At 44.0% G+C, this 16,983-nt stretch overlaps 1 protein-coding gene across 3 annotated transcripts in view; it reads right to left on the bottom strand.

Moving 5' to 3' along the window:
• Positions 1 to 481: 481 nt before the first annotated feature.
• The window catches only part of TM7SF3 (transmembrane 7 superfamily member 3), a 30,775-nt gene continuing 14,273 nt past the window's right edge, over positions 482 to 16,983 (bottom strand). For all 3 annotated transcript variants that reach the window (XM_039543136.1, XM_039543140.1, XM_039543147.1), the window contains exons 2-12: positions 16,707 to 16,861; positions 15,198 to 15,348; positions 14,394 to 14,514; positions 12,157 to 12,328; positions 10,758 to 10,935; positions 8,870 to 8,956; positions 8,273 to 8,353; positions 7,373 to 7,525; positions 5,676 to 5,773; positions 3,911 to 4,073; positions 482 to 3,044 (exon numbers count right to left, since the gene is read on the bottom strand). In XM_039543136.1, coding sequence (XP_039399070.1) covers positions 2,782 to 3,044; positions 3,911 to 4,073; positions 5,676 to 5,773; positions 7,373 to 7,525; positions 8,273 to 8,353; positions 8,870 to 8,956; positions 10,758 to 10,935; positions 12,157 to 12,328; positions 14,394 to 14,514; positions 15,198 to 15,348; positions 16,707 to 16,861 — 1,622 coding nt within the window. In that variant the 3' untranslated portion in view covers positions 482 to 2,781. The remainder of the gene's footprint in view (positions 3,045 to 3,910; positions 4,074 to 5,675; positions 5,774 to 7,372; positions 7,526 to 8,272; positions 8,354 to 8,869; positions 8,957 to 10,757; positions 10,936 to 12,156; positions 12,329 to 14,393; positions 14,515 to 15,197; positions 15,349 to 16,706; positions 16,862 to 16,983) is intronic.

Below are 16,983 nucleotides of genomic sequence, written 5' to 3'. Positions count from 1 at the left end.
GCAGTGCTGAGGGTAGAGTTACAAAAACCACTGCAAAAGGCCATTTCTCAGAGCACTCAAGTGGATTAGAAAAAGCTTTGCTCAAAATTCAAGAGGATGGTCAGTTTTAAGGCTGTGACTGGGACACAGGAGATCTGACTTTCATTCCAATCCCTGCCAATATTTTCCTGTGTGACCTTAGGCAAGTTGCTTAATCAATTTCCTCGATGTGTAAAATATGGCTATAGTTTTCTTTCTCCAAATCTTCGATTATGGTGTAAGGTCTTTGGGGCAGGGACTCTGAGCACAACGTGGCCCAGATCTCAGATGGGAACTCACGATTTTACTGTACAAAAGATAAAATGAAGCCTCTGTACTCACCTTTTCAACATCTCCACAAGAGACTTATAGAACAGACAAAAGGTGTTTCCACAGATTGGTTTTGAGCATGTTTGTACCAAAGGTGGTAAAACCCTCTACAAGAGCAGACTTCAATTCCACGTACTCTTAAAAAAAATCTTTATTATAAAAGATAGGAACAAATGCAACTCATATTTTCTCTTTCACAATGTTAATCATGGCAATCATAAAAACAAGGTAAACATATACAAGGGTAGTTTTATATCCAAGTTAAGTGTTTGCTACTTTGGCCATCAGATGTGGCAAAGTTACTCAGTATCATCAGTGCTATAAAAGGTAGTCAGTGAGCAGCAGTCCAGTAGATGATGAGAAACAGGTTTCCCCTCGAGACACTTGAAAGACAGCATGTTCAGGACCATATCTTCAAATGGTGCAAGTCAACATAGTTCTATTGATTTCACTTGAGCTATGCTATAATCTGGCCCTTGCGTTTTAGCTCCCACAATGAATGACTGATTTAACTTAATCTTAAATCAGCCTTTGAAGAAACTGTGAAACTATGCCACATCTTTCTTTACTAATTTTCACCCCATAATGAACATTATAAAAATTAGCTTAAGTAGTATTAAAATGGTCTGAAGTATCAAGATTTCAAGGGAAGGCTGCTGCTTCTTGTTAAAGTTCTGGTCCACTCATGCCATCAGATGTTTTGCAGCTTTCAAAAGCTATAGTTAAAAACTCGATTCTTTTACCACTTTGTAATTCAAGGTGGTATCCCATATTGAAAGAATTTCAGTTTAGCCATCAAGTTGCACTGGTAAGTTTAGTATTTTACTATTTGTTAGTGGTTGTTCTAATACAAAATTGAAGAGCATTACAACAAAGCAAGAGAGGTCAATGCTGTTTGCTGCCTAGGAGTTAGAGGTATACAAGTGGGGGTGATGAGGGAAGAGGAAGGAGGTACAACTGCCTGCCATAAGCTAGATCAGGACTTGGGAGGTATGGACTTTATTGCCCCACACACACACGCAAGGGAAAGGACTGCATTTGGAGGCCGGGAAGGAGGAGCTGGAGGAAAGCTTGGATTTGTGGTTTTACTGAGTGATCCAAACTAAGCCACTCTTGTTCACTTCTCCAGCAGTGATTAAAAAGAAAAGGACACTAGCTCTCGGGAATATGAAGGATGGTCTGGTAACTCCTTTCACACACAGTGTGCTAACTGGAGTGTCAGAGAAGTGTATGTATTACCAACCAGCAAGGCTTCAGGTGGATACTTTACCTGCAGTATAATCTTCCTATCCTCAACCCAAAAGGGGAGAGGAGGGAAAAGCACTGATTAAGAGGCAGGGTTAGTGTTTTGAGCAAGCTCAAAAAAAAAATATCTGCATTTCAATACAGAAGTGCTGAATTTGAGGTTATTCTTCTGTGAAGAGCTAACAATCAATTCTCAGGAACCAAAGCTATTTACAAAGTACAGTAGCTGAAACAAGGAGGCCATTAGCCCTTAGGTGTTCCTAGCTCTAAGAAGCAATTATGGAAGCTAAAGCAAGGGAGGGGACTCTTGTGTTTGATCAGCAAGCCATCATCTCTGACAACTTACAACTCCAGCTTTGCCTCACTGCTTCTTGTAGGACTCGGGGCAACTCTTCAAGCAGAGACCAGACAAGCATCTTGGTACTGAAAGGACGTCATCCCACCCCAAAGATAGCTTAAAAGGGAAGGTGAAAAGGAGCCTTCTTATTCGATTTCTGAGGCAGAGTCCAGTTGCTGAACACACAGGAATACAAATATTAATCCAGTGCAATTAAAACACAAGTACTGTACAGTTTGTGATGGTTCACAAACCTATTAAAGACCTATTAAAAATGTTTCATACCAATATTGAAGGTTTAATAGTTATTGAAGTAGCCTAACTGCAGTGTCTTCACATCTAGTCTGTCTTTAGTATTTCTTCCCTTGTATGTTCTGCATAGGATGCTCATGTCTGGTGAGAATCAAGATGGTCTCTTGAAAATCCATTACAAGATACAAGGGAAGAGTTTTGACATTGCACATATTTAAATCACAAGTTATCTTCTCAGGCTTTTGTTTTTAGACTTCACATACCTAAACATTTCCAATAAACACAACAAGACTCACAAAGAGAAACACCTTGGTCATTGCACTCAAATATACTCCACCCTTACTGCAAGGTCTCTGCAGGAACCAGAAGTTTTTACAGCAGGACAAGTGGGCCACTGAGAAAGAGCACAGGACAGCATTCAGCGTATCAGCTAGATAAAGGTTTGTCTTCCACGTCCAGCATACACTGTAGCTTTGTTAAGCAGGATTAGGTCATAAGAACACCAAGTCAGCATTGCTGGACAGATGCTGGTCCTCACCAGCTCAGTTTAGATGCTTAGAGACCTTTTGAGTAGCTATCAATGTGCACCATTTGGTTAATTACAGAAGCAATGGAGTTCTTTCCCCAGCTGGCTGCTCTTTTCGGAAGAACTCCTTGATCTGTGATAGTTTGTTATGGATCCTCTCTCTCAGAGGAGGGATGTGGTGGCTAGGATCCAGGATGTTAGTAATCCTGCGCTCCCTTTCTCGTTTCCAGATACGATAAGGGTGTGGTGGGAAGGGTACCTCACGTCTCTCTCGGCGAAGCTGCACCATTATTCCACCGACTGCCAGCATCCCCCATACTGCCAAGATGATGAAATCTATAGGGGAATAGGAAGCCATTCATTCAAACAGTATCAGAATAAAGGGATTTCCCCACTCCAGCGACCTTGCTTTTGTGGGGGGAAAGGTCAGGCTCAGATTTAGAAGATGCTGATTTGCATACTGACATGGCTTGGAGCAGGTTGTCATAGGGGAATGGAAAATACAGGGCTGGGTACCTGCTACACACACAGTATGTTTGTAGAGGAAGGAGGGTGCTCTTGTAGTTGAAGTACAGGACTGAGTTAAACTTACAACTCCAGTTTTGCCTCGCTACTTCTTATAGGACTCCGGGCAACTCACTTAAACTCCATTGCTACATCTATAAATAAGAGATCATTTGTCTCAAGCATGTTGTGGTGATTAAGATTTTTTTTTTTTTAAGTGAAGATTAGTATGTGGGGAGAAAGTTTCCCAAACCAGTTCTTAATCATTAAATGGACACTTTCGCCTTGGCATGATCCAGGCATTTGTTACAGGATTCACACTGGGTAAAAGTTAGCCTCTCTTAAAATCGGATTGGAATTTGGGATCTTACAGAAGCCCAAAGCCTTTAGTTGCATCTGGGGGCCATGTACTTCAGCCCATCCTTGCCAAGTAGCCTGCAGCTGCTCTAAAGAAAGTTGCAAAACCCACCTCCTCACCCATTAAGTTACATTCATAGAAAAGCCTCAAAAAATCCCCCAGTGGAAAGAAAGAGAGAACAGTCATCTTAATTCATGGGAGGTGCTCACATACCACAATGCAGTGGCCATGGAAGTACCAGATAGCTATGGCGCCAGAAGGAGTAGCTCTTCTCACTAAAAGCTTCCGAGTCATTTCACTTACTTAGTAGTTTGTGAAGAGACAAAACCTAATTACTTACCATTTGTTTGGAAGGGCACATTGGTGTAAGCTTGGCTGAAATCATCATTCAGAATCCTCCTGAGTAGGTCCAATGTGATGTAAGTGAGGCTTGTGTACAGGTAACAAGCAATAGCTAAGATGACTGAATAAGAGCCTATTATGCCACAGGCCAATATGTTCAGCTACAAAGACAGAAAGGTCAGATCTTTCAGTAGCCAGCTAAAGAACATCCTCTTTTTATCTTTTCCATACAGACAGCACAGGGAGAGTTCTGTTTTACCCTGTCTTCCCTCCTGTGTTCCCCATTTTTATTTGTTTCAAAACACTTGTTGCAGCTTGTTTCAGTGTACGTCTACACTGCGGCAGGGCAATTGCAGCACGTGTAGACATACCCGAGTTTGTTAGTAAGTTTGCTAGATCAGAGCTGTGAAGCAATGGCAGCTTGAGCTGTACAAGCCCGACCAGGACCCTAGATGTGTACTCTAGTGCAGTGTTTTTCAAAGTTTGGGTGGGTCACAGCATGTAAGGCAGTGGGTTGCCCAGGATCCCTAGCAGCTCTGGTCAGCACCTACCTGTTCCGACAGCGCACTGCGCCCCAGAAGTGGTCAGCAGCAGGTCCGGCTTCTAGGCAGGGGGGCCATGGGGCTCCGCATGCTGCCCTCGCCCCAAGCACTGGCTCCACACTCCTGGCCAATGGGAGCAGGGAGGGGAGGTGCTCTAGGCGAGAGCCACGCAGAGCTGGTTGCACGCCTCCGCCTAGGAGCCGGACCTGCTGCTGCCCACTTCTGGGGTGCAGCGCGGTCTGCGGTGCCAGGACTGGCGGGAAGCCTGCCTCTGCATCCCGGCTGTGCCACTGACTGGGAGCCACTAGAGGCAAGTCCGTGCCCCAATCCCGCGTCCTAATCCCCTGCCCTAGCCCTGAACCCCTGCAAACCCAGAACCCCTTCCTGCACCCCAAACCCCTCATCCTCAGCCCCATCCCAGAGCCTGCACCCCCAACCCAGAGCCCTAACCCCCTTCCGTACCTCAACCGAAGTGGGTCATAACACCATTTTAATGGGGTCACCAGGACTGGCTTACGCTAGCTGGGCCTGGGGCCAAATCCAAAGCCTGAGCCCAACTGCCCCGGCTGAAGCTGAAGCTGAGCGCTTCAGCCCTGGGTGGTGGGGCTCAGGTTGCAGGCCCCCTCTTGGGGCCGAAGTGCTTGGGCTTAGATTTTGGGCCCCCACCCACCCCTGGCGATGATTGGGCTTTGACTTTGGCCCCCTACCTGTGGCAGCAGGGCTCAAGCTCCGGCTTTGGTCCTCCCTCCAGGGGTCATGTAGTAATAAGGGATCGTAGTGCAATGAAGTTGGAGAAGCTTTGCTCTAGGGGCTAGCCCATGCCACCATGGCTTCATTGCTATTGTCTGAGCTAGTCGAATCGACGCTAATTCGGGTATGCCCACATGTGCTGCAGTGACACCTCCGACTGCAGTGCAGACGTACCCTTAAAGATTATAGTCTCTTCAGGACTGTTTTGTGTGTGTCTGTACTGTACCCAGCACAACGGGGTCCCAATGCAAACAAAATATGCCACAAATTATGTATTTAAACACACAAGTGAGGAACAGGCTCTAAAGGTTTCAGAGTCAGGACTTTTTGGAGAGCTGCACAAGGCTCTTTGATTACATCCCTAGGCAAACCTCTTCCTCTCCCAAAAATTTTAGAGGAGTATGTTGTTTTCAGAGATACACATATGCTCAACCGTTGTAGAAAGTGAAGCCAGGTAGTGCAAATACTTACAATTCTTGGACAGCCAACAAAGACTATTGGCACCATCAATGCTATGCAGGAAAAGGTCACCCAAAACACAGCATCATCACGAAAAACCTTGTAGTCTCCTGTGGAGACACACCACATTGTGAATCAGCCACAAGTGAGACTTCATGGAGTTGATTTTGCAAAGTAAAGGACCACAACACTTAAAATATTATCAAGACTAGAGTCTCATCCCAATATACAGGGAGTTCTGGAAATAAGTTCCCAGAGTACTGTGAGGGGAAATCATGTAGTTACATATGGGCAGCAGGACAGACCAGCCACTGAATTTCTTCCTGTCCATTTCTGTCCATTGTGTTATACAAAATCAACATCTTCATCATTTGCAACAGTCAGTGCCAGTCTGCTGGGTTTACTATAACTACTGTACCATAAATGTACACAATAGAACTAATTGAGAAGTGAAAAAGTTGATGAAAAAATGTGCAAAATGTTTAAATCTGAAATGTCAACAAGAGATTTAGAAAAAATTCTTAAGATTCCAAGCAGCTCTAGTGCACAGTTTTACACACAAATAAGAGACTGTCTTACGGACTAGATGGGTTTACAATCCAAGGCCCCAATCTCACAAGCTCTGCATGGGCAGATCCCTGTACCAGTTTGGAATGCCACTGGATTTCAGAGGTCTGCACACAGACACTGATCCTGCAATAATCTCTAAGTCACGCACTAGTGAACTCTTTCATACAGTTCATTTAACCTAACTGAAAACCTACAGCTTGGAGCTGTCCCTTCTCCCAATCTGATCTTTGGCTTGAGGGTTTATGTTAGCTGGAGAGAGAGAGAACCGATCAATTTTGAGTTCAGTATTGCCACGGCACAGCAAGATGAATGCAGTCTCTGGAGATATAGAGAAGGAAGCAGCTTTGCTGACACCACTATCCCAGAAGTACTTCAGTTCAATAGCCTAGCTGTACAAACAGCCTTGTAAGTAGTGTCTTTTTAAAGATGTACTAGGGGGAACAGTAGCCGCACCTGTTAGCAAAGTCAGAATAGACATTGAAGAGCACATTGGTACAGCTAGGAGTAAAACTCCTCCCTCCAGGACATGACTGTGCACAAGGCTTTTTGTTTGTATTTTACTTTCCCCAACACTCAACACCAGACAAGGAGCAGCTCTCAGAACATCTTCAAGCACCATCCCTTCCCCAAGTTACAGGCTTGCAGACTCTGAATCAGTTTGGGGGGGAAGGGAGAAGCAAGAATGGATCTACGTGCACAGGGAGTAATGTTGCTGTTTCAGAAATCTAATTTAATACCAAGCACTCTGGGGGGAGCCCCAACATGTTCAAATACAAAGTCATTTGTGGTCTGCCACATCTTAGGGGATTTGTTTTTTTTTTAAAAAGCTCCTATTATAAACAGCATCCTGTCCATGTGACACTCATCGCTTCAAAAAGTGCTGCAGACACACTACATAATTCTCCCAACATTTTGGAAGTACATAATTAGTTAACACCCATTTTAATCCTCCAGTCACTTTCCACAGATCAGCCAGCACGTGGCATCCTCCCCAGAAGCCCAGTCTCAAGCTACACAGGTAGCAAGATGTCAGAATCTACTTCAGAAGCCAGCCCCCACCCCCGTAGTTTGGTGTCACTGCAGCAGTACAGTCTCTGAATGACTATTCAGACAGTAACAGAAAATGCTACAAGGCATACCTAGTGGAGTGAAGAAGATCACTGATGAGAAGAAGAATCCCAGCACAAGTCCAACAATCAACATACAGAGAAGGACAAAGCCAAATCTCCACCAAAAAGCAACCAAGAGAAGCCCTCCAACAAGTCCAGCTACTGCTGTCAGAATCAGACAAACTGTAAAAGAGAATGGGGGGAGGGGGTGTGGTAAGAAAAGCATGTCCAAGATGGTGAATTCCTGTAAAAACCAGTTTTGGTAAGGTCCTAAAAGATCGCAGTTGTTGAGCTGGTATGCAATGCTACTTCAATTATATAAGTTTATTAAGTCTACCCTTATCTGATGAAACCTAAATGATAATGAAGCCATTAAAATTGGCTATAGCCATGTGTACCTGTTGAAATGCCTCCTGACACTGATCAGAATACCAGAGAGTCAGTATGAGACAGAAGTATTTCTGGATTTTGTACTGTCATTGCAATAAGAGTGCCAAGCTTGTGCCTTAACCACAAGACCATCCCTTCTTACTGCAATGACAGTGGAGGAAGAGGCACAATACAACTTCACTACTTTCTGAAATAATGGCCTTCCTCTAGTATTCAAATCCAACCAGTTTAAACCTCTGCCATCCTACAGTTCACCTTAAGTCAAAAGTAGTAGATCATGAGCCAGCAGTTAGTCTGGGCTTTTGGATACTATTGGGACAATCTATATTATGGTTCAGGAAAGCGATCCAGCTTTTTAATGTTAAGGACGGCACATTCACATGTTAATTCACCATAACAGAATCTTGTTGACCTCGTTTGTGTCTGGACAACTTTTATTTCTATCAAAGAGCCAGGATCCAGTCCCAACTGATTTCAATGGGACATTGTCATTGACCCCCAATCTTGCTTACTCGCACTCACAAGTTTGTCCTTACTTACCATCATAGCTAAGGGAGGTTATTCTAGTAAATAACACAAAGAAAATGAATCCTGTAACGATGAAGCCCATGTAGAACAAATCTAAAAAAATAAAGAGAGAAAAAAATAGTTTGATATGCTCTCTGACAATTTTCCATTCTAAGCCTACTTTTATGTACAGTTAAAAAGATATCTATTCTCCAGGAAATGAGATTTTCGTTATAAAAATGTAGTTTGCATAGAGTAAATAACCAAACAGCACAGGCCCACCCAAATGTCTGGCACTGGTAAATAAAGTTGCTCACTTCATCAAAACTCAGCCAGTCTACGATAAGACTGCCCTGTCCCCGCCAGCTAGTTTTAGCTTCCTGTTCTGTGGCATCTATAGCCAGTTTCTCACCAACTGCTGATACAAGTTTTCAGTCCATTATAAAATTGTGGGATCAAGAACAGGGGGTCCCCTCCTGTAACACTTACAGCAAACCTCATTAAACAGGAGATACATGTGGGATCAAGAGTGAGGATTATGCAGATTATGTTTGTTCAATCTACAGCCACAAAGTCCTATTACATTCAAAGCAAAGACAGCCACACCTCAGCCCCCACAATATGCAGTACCTGTTTTCCAGAACCTGTGACCAAAGAAGCAAATAAAGAGACCAAGAACAGCAAAAGTGGTGAAGAATATTTTGGTGGAGAGTCTTCCTATAAGGAAACAAAAAATAAAGTTGGGTGTGCATATACACGCACGGGTGTGAATAAGGTAACGAGCCATGGCTACATATGCTTTGGCTGTGGACACTATGGGTATTGACAGCTCCTACACTCCTTCAAAGTACTGCATGAGCTGAAGAAGCATCTCCTTTATCAGAACAGTGTTTGGAACTACTGGACAGTTCCAATTCCATCCCACAGAGGGTAGTAGTTCCTTCCCATTCTAATATCAATGCAGGAGTGGGGCTCCAAAGAGTAGAGCCTGAAGCAAAAGTTCAAGATCTCCAACTACGCTACATGTCATGTAAACATGTAAGTAAAATTACAATGGTACGAGTTACCAATTGTATTTAAATTACAACACTATACCAACCCCCAACCGCAGTTTTTAGACAGCGAGTCCCAACCCTCTTTGACATAGAGCCAGAATGCTATAACAGGTAATGGCACTATGCAACCATTTAAAAGACCTTTAGGGCCTGTCTACACTTACAGCGCTGCAGCTGCAACACTGTAGCGCTTAGTGAAGATGCTCCCGATGCCGCCGACGGGAGAGCTTCTCCCATCCATGTAGCTCCTCCACCTCCCCCAGAGACAGTAGCTATCTTGATGGGAAAAGCTTTCCTGTTGACACAGTTCTGTCACAAGTTTGGTCGGTATAACTGCATCGCTCAGGGGTGTGGATTTTCTACACCCAAGTGATGTAGATAAATCAACTTACATTCATAGTGTAGACCAGGCTTAGTTACTTACAGTCATTTGTTTAATACCTCATCTTCATTAAACAAGAAGACGCTTGAAGAGTTTCCTCAAATATTCCATTGCAAGACACTGCATGCAATATTCTTATTGGTGTTACAACCATTGGAAAATGGACACTACAGTTTATTTGATTCTCTGAACATGTTAAGATGATTATCCAGATCTTCCACAGACTGCAGAATGTTTTAAATACCATTGCTTGAGTTACAATATATGATTTTAGAAGAGTATTTACCTGCCACAACTCACTTTCAAACATCATGGGCCACATTTTCCTGTCCCTTGCACAGTCATTTACCCCCATATATCAGGCAGGCGTAACATGCTATAAGCATCGGAATGACAGCTTGGCATCCCTCCCTCGCAATAATCCCCCATGCCTCCCACTCACTTCGTACAGGTGTAAGCAACTTCGTGAGCTGCAAGGAAGCAGCGAATCAGGCACTACACTTTCCTGCTGTCGACACTCACTTGTGCCGTTATGGTCAGAAAGGCAGTTATGTAAAAATGTCATCTTCTTACTCAAGAGATTCATTCACTGCATGCAGAGTCATATTTCAACAGCTTGGTGACAGATATACTTCATACTTTTTTTATTCCCTTTTGCACTACCATGTTAACACAACTATTGGAGAGAGCTGGGTCCTATTCTAATCCATATGCCATATTCATTAGCCAATGAATATCATTTGCTGCATCCTTCTTAGTGGTGGTGCACGAGATTAAGAATACAGCTTGGGTAGGCAGTTAAAGTGTAAATGCTATACCTGCACTTATGTACTTGACAAGTTAGATCTGGGGTCACTGAAAGAAGCTAGGGAAACTCCCTATCATAGAATCACTTCTCATGCTAGAAACACACTAAAATGCCATAAAGTTGGCAGTTTCTTGCTCTGTGTTAGATATTCTCCAAAGCTGCTGACAAATGCAGAAGCCCAAGCCCAGGTCTGAGCACGTTAAATAGATCAACTCACACTGAAAGCACAAGTGCATATTTAAAAAAAAAAGCATACAAGTCTACTGGACTTACTGAGAGAGAAACAATTATCCACGAGGGCAGTGAAGCTACAGGCATAGGTATGAACAGGTACATATGCAGCAGAGGTATTCCAAAGTGGATCCCACACAATGACATTATAGATCACTCCTTGTCCAGGGAGTGAGGAGAAGTGTACATTGGTCTTTTCATCAGTTGTTAAGGAAACCAGCTGAAAAAACAAAATTTGTCACTGTTGATAAATACTCTTGTCATCTTACAAAGGGCTCTGCCCCTTTCCTCCTTTGCATCACGCCTGAGGCGCATGCCATCCAACCAGGATGCCTTGGTAAGCCTATCTAAGCAAGCTCCAAGTTAATCATGTTGGGTACTGGCTCTGGAACAGTGTTTAACGATCTAGAGGCAGAGTTAAGTAAATGTGGGATGTAATCCAAGAGTCATCTGTGTGCCAAAGTCTCATTGATTTCAGTGGGAATTCTGCCTAATAAGAGCCAGTTCACACAAGCCATCGCTCAGTATTGCCAATCCAACCCAAAATTCATGGATCAGACTCTACATCTACTCCCCAAGTCAGAAATATCCCCCCACCCCCTGATATTTTTAACACCAAATCATGAATTGCATTTTCTGTACTTTTAGTAGGACGCGAACTGCTCCCAATTTGGGAGAGAGCTAAAAGGGTCAAAAATTCAGCCTTTATAAATATGCAAGTGCAGCCATCCTGTTCACAGGGAGCTCTACTTCCCCTGTCTTGTTCCCTGCGGTGTGGAGAGCTGCCAATCTATCCCACTCTAATCCTCTCCCTAGCTAGACAGGAGAAGTAGTGTGCTATTCACATTCTCCCTCTGTGCGCCCCAGTCTCCTGCAAGCCCCCTACCTTCACTTGCTCCCACCCCACATTTCCTCCTCAGTGGCCATGTTGCTGGGGCCAGCCCGCGGCCTCAGCACCATTGCTAAAAAGGAGACAGTGGCCATATTGGCTAAGGCTAAACTTCAAGATTGAAGGCAGAAATCAGATTTTCGATCACTCTTAAATTTGTATTGAGACTCACGATAAAAGTTTTAAAAAAAGTCACAAGGCAAATAGAATCAAACTGAACAGGAAGTTAGAACCCAATTTCCAGGCAGCTCCCTACACCAAAGCTCTCTAATGGAGCATCAGTTTAGAAGTTTTCCCATTATCAGAATGGACCAGCTAGCTGATCATACCCCTGAAGGCAAGGCATATATACAGCAATTTTTGACAGTTAATAGCTTTACAAGATACCCATTTCACAGATGTCACACTCCAGAAGTAGAGGTCAATAGTTGTGGTGTCATGCCATGGAACAGAACCCAGAGGGAACATAGCATCCTGGTGTTACAACACTGCAACTGTTTCACTCTTTCCCCCACACATTCCTTTGTTGGCAATCCAAAAGGCCAAACTTACTCTAATGCCATTAGCTCGGACACTCTGCACATCAGACATCTTTCGCAGGTGGTTCAGGAGTGCAGTTTCCGAGAGATCATTCTCTGGTAAGAAATACTGATAGATGTCATAGCGCAGTCGCCATCTAGAGTTCTGGCCTGTCCCTGAATCACACGCGGGTGGGTTGGCACCTCTGGAATTAGACAAACAAAAGTTTCTACTAGCCACCTGCCCAGACCAAGAGTCCGGATCTTAGATTTGTATCGCTAACTGGCAGAAGCAGAACTCCAGATCTGAACACTGATATTTCAACATCCAGATCCAAGTCTGGGCTTCAGGATTTGGCTCTTTCTAAAGAAGTTCAGGCTCAGAGTTTAGATTTCAATCTGTCTCCAAGCTGTACATGCAGGTTGTAAAATCTTCTGGGAAAGAGATAACGTTTTACTTTGCATTTCTACAGCACATACAACAGACCTTGCCATTATAGCTAATGCTTAACATAAGCCATTGCAAGGAAATACAACACAGATTTTCCAAGTTGTCATTTAAATTGTCACAATAGCCAGACAGACATTAGGAGAGAATTCACATTTTTTCCCCTCGAGTAGGTTAAAATGCAGAAGAAACAGATCTACCTTAGAATCCATCCAACAACATAGAGCTTTAGGGCTTGTCTACGCTGGCACTTTACAGCGCTGCAACTTTCTCGCTCAGGGGTGTGAAAAAACACACCCCTCAGTGCTGAAAGTTTCAGTGCTGTAAAGTGCCAGTGTAGACAGTGCACCAGCGCTGGGAGCCGCATTCCCAGTGCTGGCAGCTACTTTTAATGTTGCTAGTGAAGACGTTCCCTTAGAAAAGCCCTTCCTTAGAGTTTCTGCTTTGACAAAGGCACAAATTCCATCTGGCCTTATATCCTTCCCCACCCTCTGCCAACAGCCATCTATCATGATGCATTACACTATGCAGAAGATTAGGACTGCAAGTGATAAGCAGCAAGATTAGATAAGACTTCCAGACCAGGATCCTGGTATCATGGTAATAGAACAGGGGTGGGCAAACTTTTTGGCCTGAGGGCCACATCGGGGAATAGAAATTGTATGGCGGGTCATGAATGCTCACAAAATTGGGGCTGGGGTGCAGGAGGAGGTGAGGGCTCCGGTTTGGGGTGCGTGGTCTGGGGTGGGGATGAGGAATTCAGGGTATAGGAGGGTGCCCTGGACCGAGGGGTTCAGAGGGCAGGAGGGAGGGGATCAGGGCTGGGCAGAAGTGAGGGAAGGGGTGCAGATTCCAGCTGGGGGTGTGGGCTCTGGGGTGGGACTGGGGATGAGAGGTTTGAGGTGCAGGAGGGTGCTCCAGGCTGGGATCGAGGGGTTCGGTGGGCAGAACAGGGATCAGGGCTGTGGCAGGGGGTTGGGACGTGGGGAGAGGCTCAGGGGTGCAGGTTCCGAGTGGCGCTTACCTCAAGCGGCTCCCAGAAGCAGTGGCATGTCCCTTCTCTGGCTCCTAGGCGGAGGCACAGCCAGGCGGCTCTGTGCGCTGCCCCGTCTGCAGGCACAGCTCCCATTGGAGCACGTAGGAGCCGGAGTGGGGCCATGCCACAGCTTCCGGGAGCTGCACAGTGCAGCCCCCGACCCTGCACCCCAGCTGGAGCACCGGAGTGGGGCCAAGCTGCGTGGTGCAGGCCCCAAGCCAGCGCCCCAGCCACACTGGGATCAAGCCACATGGTGCGGCCCCTGACCCAGCGCCCCGGCTGGAGCGTGGCAAGCCCCAGACCCCACTCCCCAGTGGGAGCTCGCAGGCTGGCTTAAAATGGCTCACAGGCCAGATCCGGCCTGCGAGCCATAGTTGCCCACCCCGGTAATAGAATGAAGAAAAACAAAAACAAAAACAAAACAAAAAACAGTAGTACAGAATGGTTTCTAGAACAGAACAGATGTTTTCCCATGAAGAATCATTAGTCCCAATAACTGTGTATTCTTCACCAGGGTAAACATCAGAAGTTTTAGCTAGTATAGTTTCTCTCACAATCTATGGATAGTCTCCTCACCCCATTTCCTCTCTCCCTCACAAAATTAACCTATTTTGAGGATCAGCTATGCAGCTCTCCTCATTTGCTGTCTAGTTCTTTTGCTATACACAAAATTCTCTCTTGCTGAGAGAGAGAAATAACCTTTCCAGCAGGATAATATTGTTTATTAAGCATTTCCAGCTCTGCACAAATGCAATACAAGGAAAGCTATTTGTTAAGTTACACACACCTGGCATATCCCAAGTTTGCAGGGGCAAACTTGATGCTTGTGTCAATTAAATTATACTCTAAATAAATATTGGGATCAACTTCCAAGTTAAATTCCAGATTGCAGCCTCCAGGGATAGGATCTAAAAAACACAAACAAAACAAGACAGTTAGATGTAGCAAATCTTCCTCTCCCTCATGCAGAATTCTCAGCAGTGCAATGGAATGAAGCTATAGTTTGCTTTTGTTGTATTTATTATTAGGCCCTCATTTGGTATGTACAAACAGGCATAGTCCGTTCTCCAAAGATCTTGAGATCTAGGGACCTGATCCTACAGGTATATACATGCAAGTAAGTCACATGGACTCACCTTTTTTCATGTTCTCTGTGTGTATATATCTTCCTACTGTATTTTCCACTCCATGCATCCGATGAAGTGTGTTTTAGCCCACAAAAGCTTATGCTCAAATAAAGTTGTTAGTCTCTAAGGTGCCACAAGTACTCCTGTTCTTTTTGGACTTTAGTGAAACTCTGACTAGTCTTAAATATGGGAATAAATGTTTGTAGGACTGGGGCTCTAGACTAGCAAAGCCTGTACACCCAGCTCCAAGATAACAATTGCTTTAAATGTTAGATCTCAACATAATCAATCAGTTGATTAATACTGAACCCAGATTTGGCATCCATTCCCCAATAAGTGTCAGGACTTCTGGTGTGTTTAGTGCAAGCTACATACAGTACTGTGCAAAAAATATGGCCTTCCAGAGAAAACATCTGTAGTTTAACTCTTATCCCAGAACAGAATGAGAGGGAAAGAAAATTTACCTCTCTCAGAATAAGCAAAAGAAACAGCTGTGCTCAACACTTGGCTGGCATCCGGAGACTGCAGGTACCATGTACACACACTCTGCTGAGGCCGAAGGATGGAAACTAACCCTTTGTCTACTCCAGTTCCTGAGCTATTTGCAGAGGAATTCTGAAAACAAACAGATAAAACCCAAGCACACCTTCAGCACAGCAGTAGGTTCTTGCAGAGTGACAGACACAGAGAGCTCCTTCCTGAAGGCACACATTACCTAGGGCATGCATCCCATTGCCAGCTATTAGATCATTGCATACTCCAGACAAGTCAGCCAGCCACAGGCTTTTTTATTTTATTCCTTTAAGAGGCAATATTGTTTAGTTTGGGCTCAAAATATGACACTGGAGTGATTAGTCTGAGGCAATGTTCTCAGACTTCTAAATCCCTATGTTGCATTTGGGATGGTTTTACATTAATAATAATTTAAAAAAGCAACAGAATGATCACAGTATTTGCTTTATTTAGGACCTACACAAAAAGCAATGTTTTATGCAGTTACCTCTGCAGCAATAGTTTAGTACTACTGAATATTCCAGAAGAGCGAGTGGGTTAAAGCGTTGGGAGAAGAAACTTGCACAGCCACCACCTTCACCAATCACAAGTTCCCCAGTTTTGTTCCAAATACCCTGTTAGTGAGTCCTTGCTGAAATGCCCATAAAAGTTTTGCTTAGGAGAATGAGGTTAGTCGCAGGAAAGCTACCTAATGGTACAGAGATTATACTGAAGAAGGTACATTTTGTCCCACAAACTAGTTACATACTCGTTGCAACAGAATTAAATTACACTGCCCAATGCTACCGTTGCTGAACTGAGCCTAGAGTTCAGCAGCAAGAATGTTTATGCTTCATTGGGAGTGGTGTGTGTGTCATGTTTGTCAAAGAAAAACGGAGAATGAATTTGAGCTTTCAAGAGCATTTCTCCCCCTCATCCCACACACTAAAGTTAACAAAGATAAATCCAGAAGCGGCAATTAGGCGAACAAAACAAAAAAGCTGTACACAAATTTTTAAGAAGGGCCTTATAACATCCACACCTATAAATATGAATTGCAACAGCCAAAGGTTTGTAGCCTAGTGGAGAGCACTGAGTGGGGAACTGGTATACTGATGTCAGTCCTAGGTCAAATATGAGATGTTACAGCATGTTTCAAAGGTCATGTAACAGAACCACAATTGCTTCAGAGCAGTTTGCAGCTCATTCATTCAGAATCCCAATATACAAAATGGCTCCATGCTTTTGAGAGACATAAGCTACAAGAAAGTTGAGTAGACATGAGAAAGATTCTTAGTTCTAAAGTCTGGGAGCTAGACTAAAACATATGCATGGTTCATGCAGTTTCATTCCCCCCCTGCCCCTCCAACATAAATTTATCCTTACTACAGAGTGATTTTCTAATCTTCCTCTTCTAATGGTGAGTACCATTAGTTAATGTGAACACAATGGAGGAATTTGGATTCCAACTTCATACATACCTTATCAAAAGAGATGGTTACATTGTTTTGGTGGGAATGTACTTGAAAAATAACGACAGTCACGTTGCTTGCAATATTCCTTATTACAGCTTCCACTGAGATGGTCTTGTTAAGTAGCACATTTCTGAACTTGTCCAAAGAGAGTTCAAGAAGACCTGTATTACATAAACATCCAACAATCAAAGAAGTTATGTTGGTATCATTGAAAGGGAGGGCAGGAAGGAGATAGATGTAATGAGTTTAAAGATTTATGGGGTCCAAAATTAATTATCTGCAG

Source organism: Mauremys reevesii, linkage group 1 (assembly GCF_016161935.1).
Source record: "Mauremys reevesii isolate NIE-2019 linkage group 1, ASM1616193v1, whole genome shotgun sequence".
Taxonomy (NCBI): domain Eukaryota; kingdom Metazoa; phylum Chordata; order Testudines; family Geoemydidae; genus Mauremys; species Mauremys reevesii.
The sequence above is the reverse complement of the archived record's forward strand: the minus strand, read 5'-3'. Positions and strand labels throughout refer to the sequence as shown.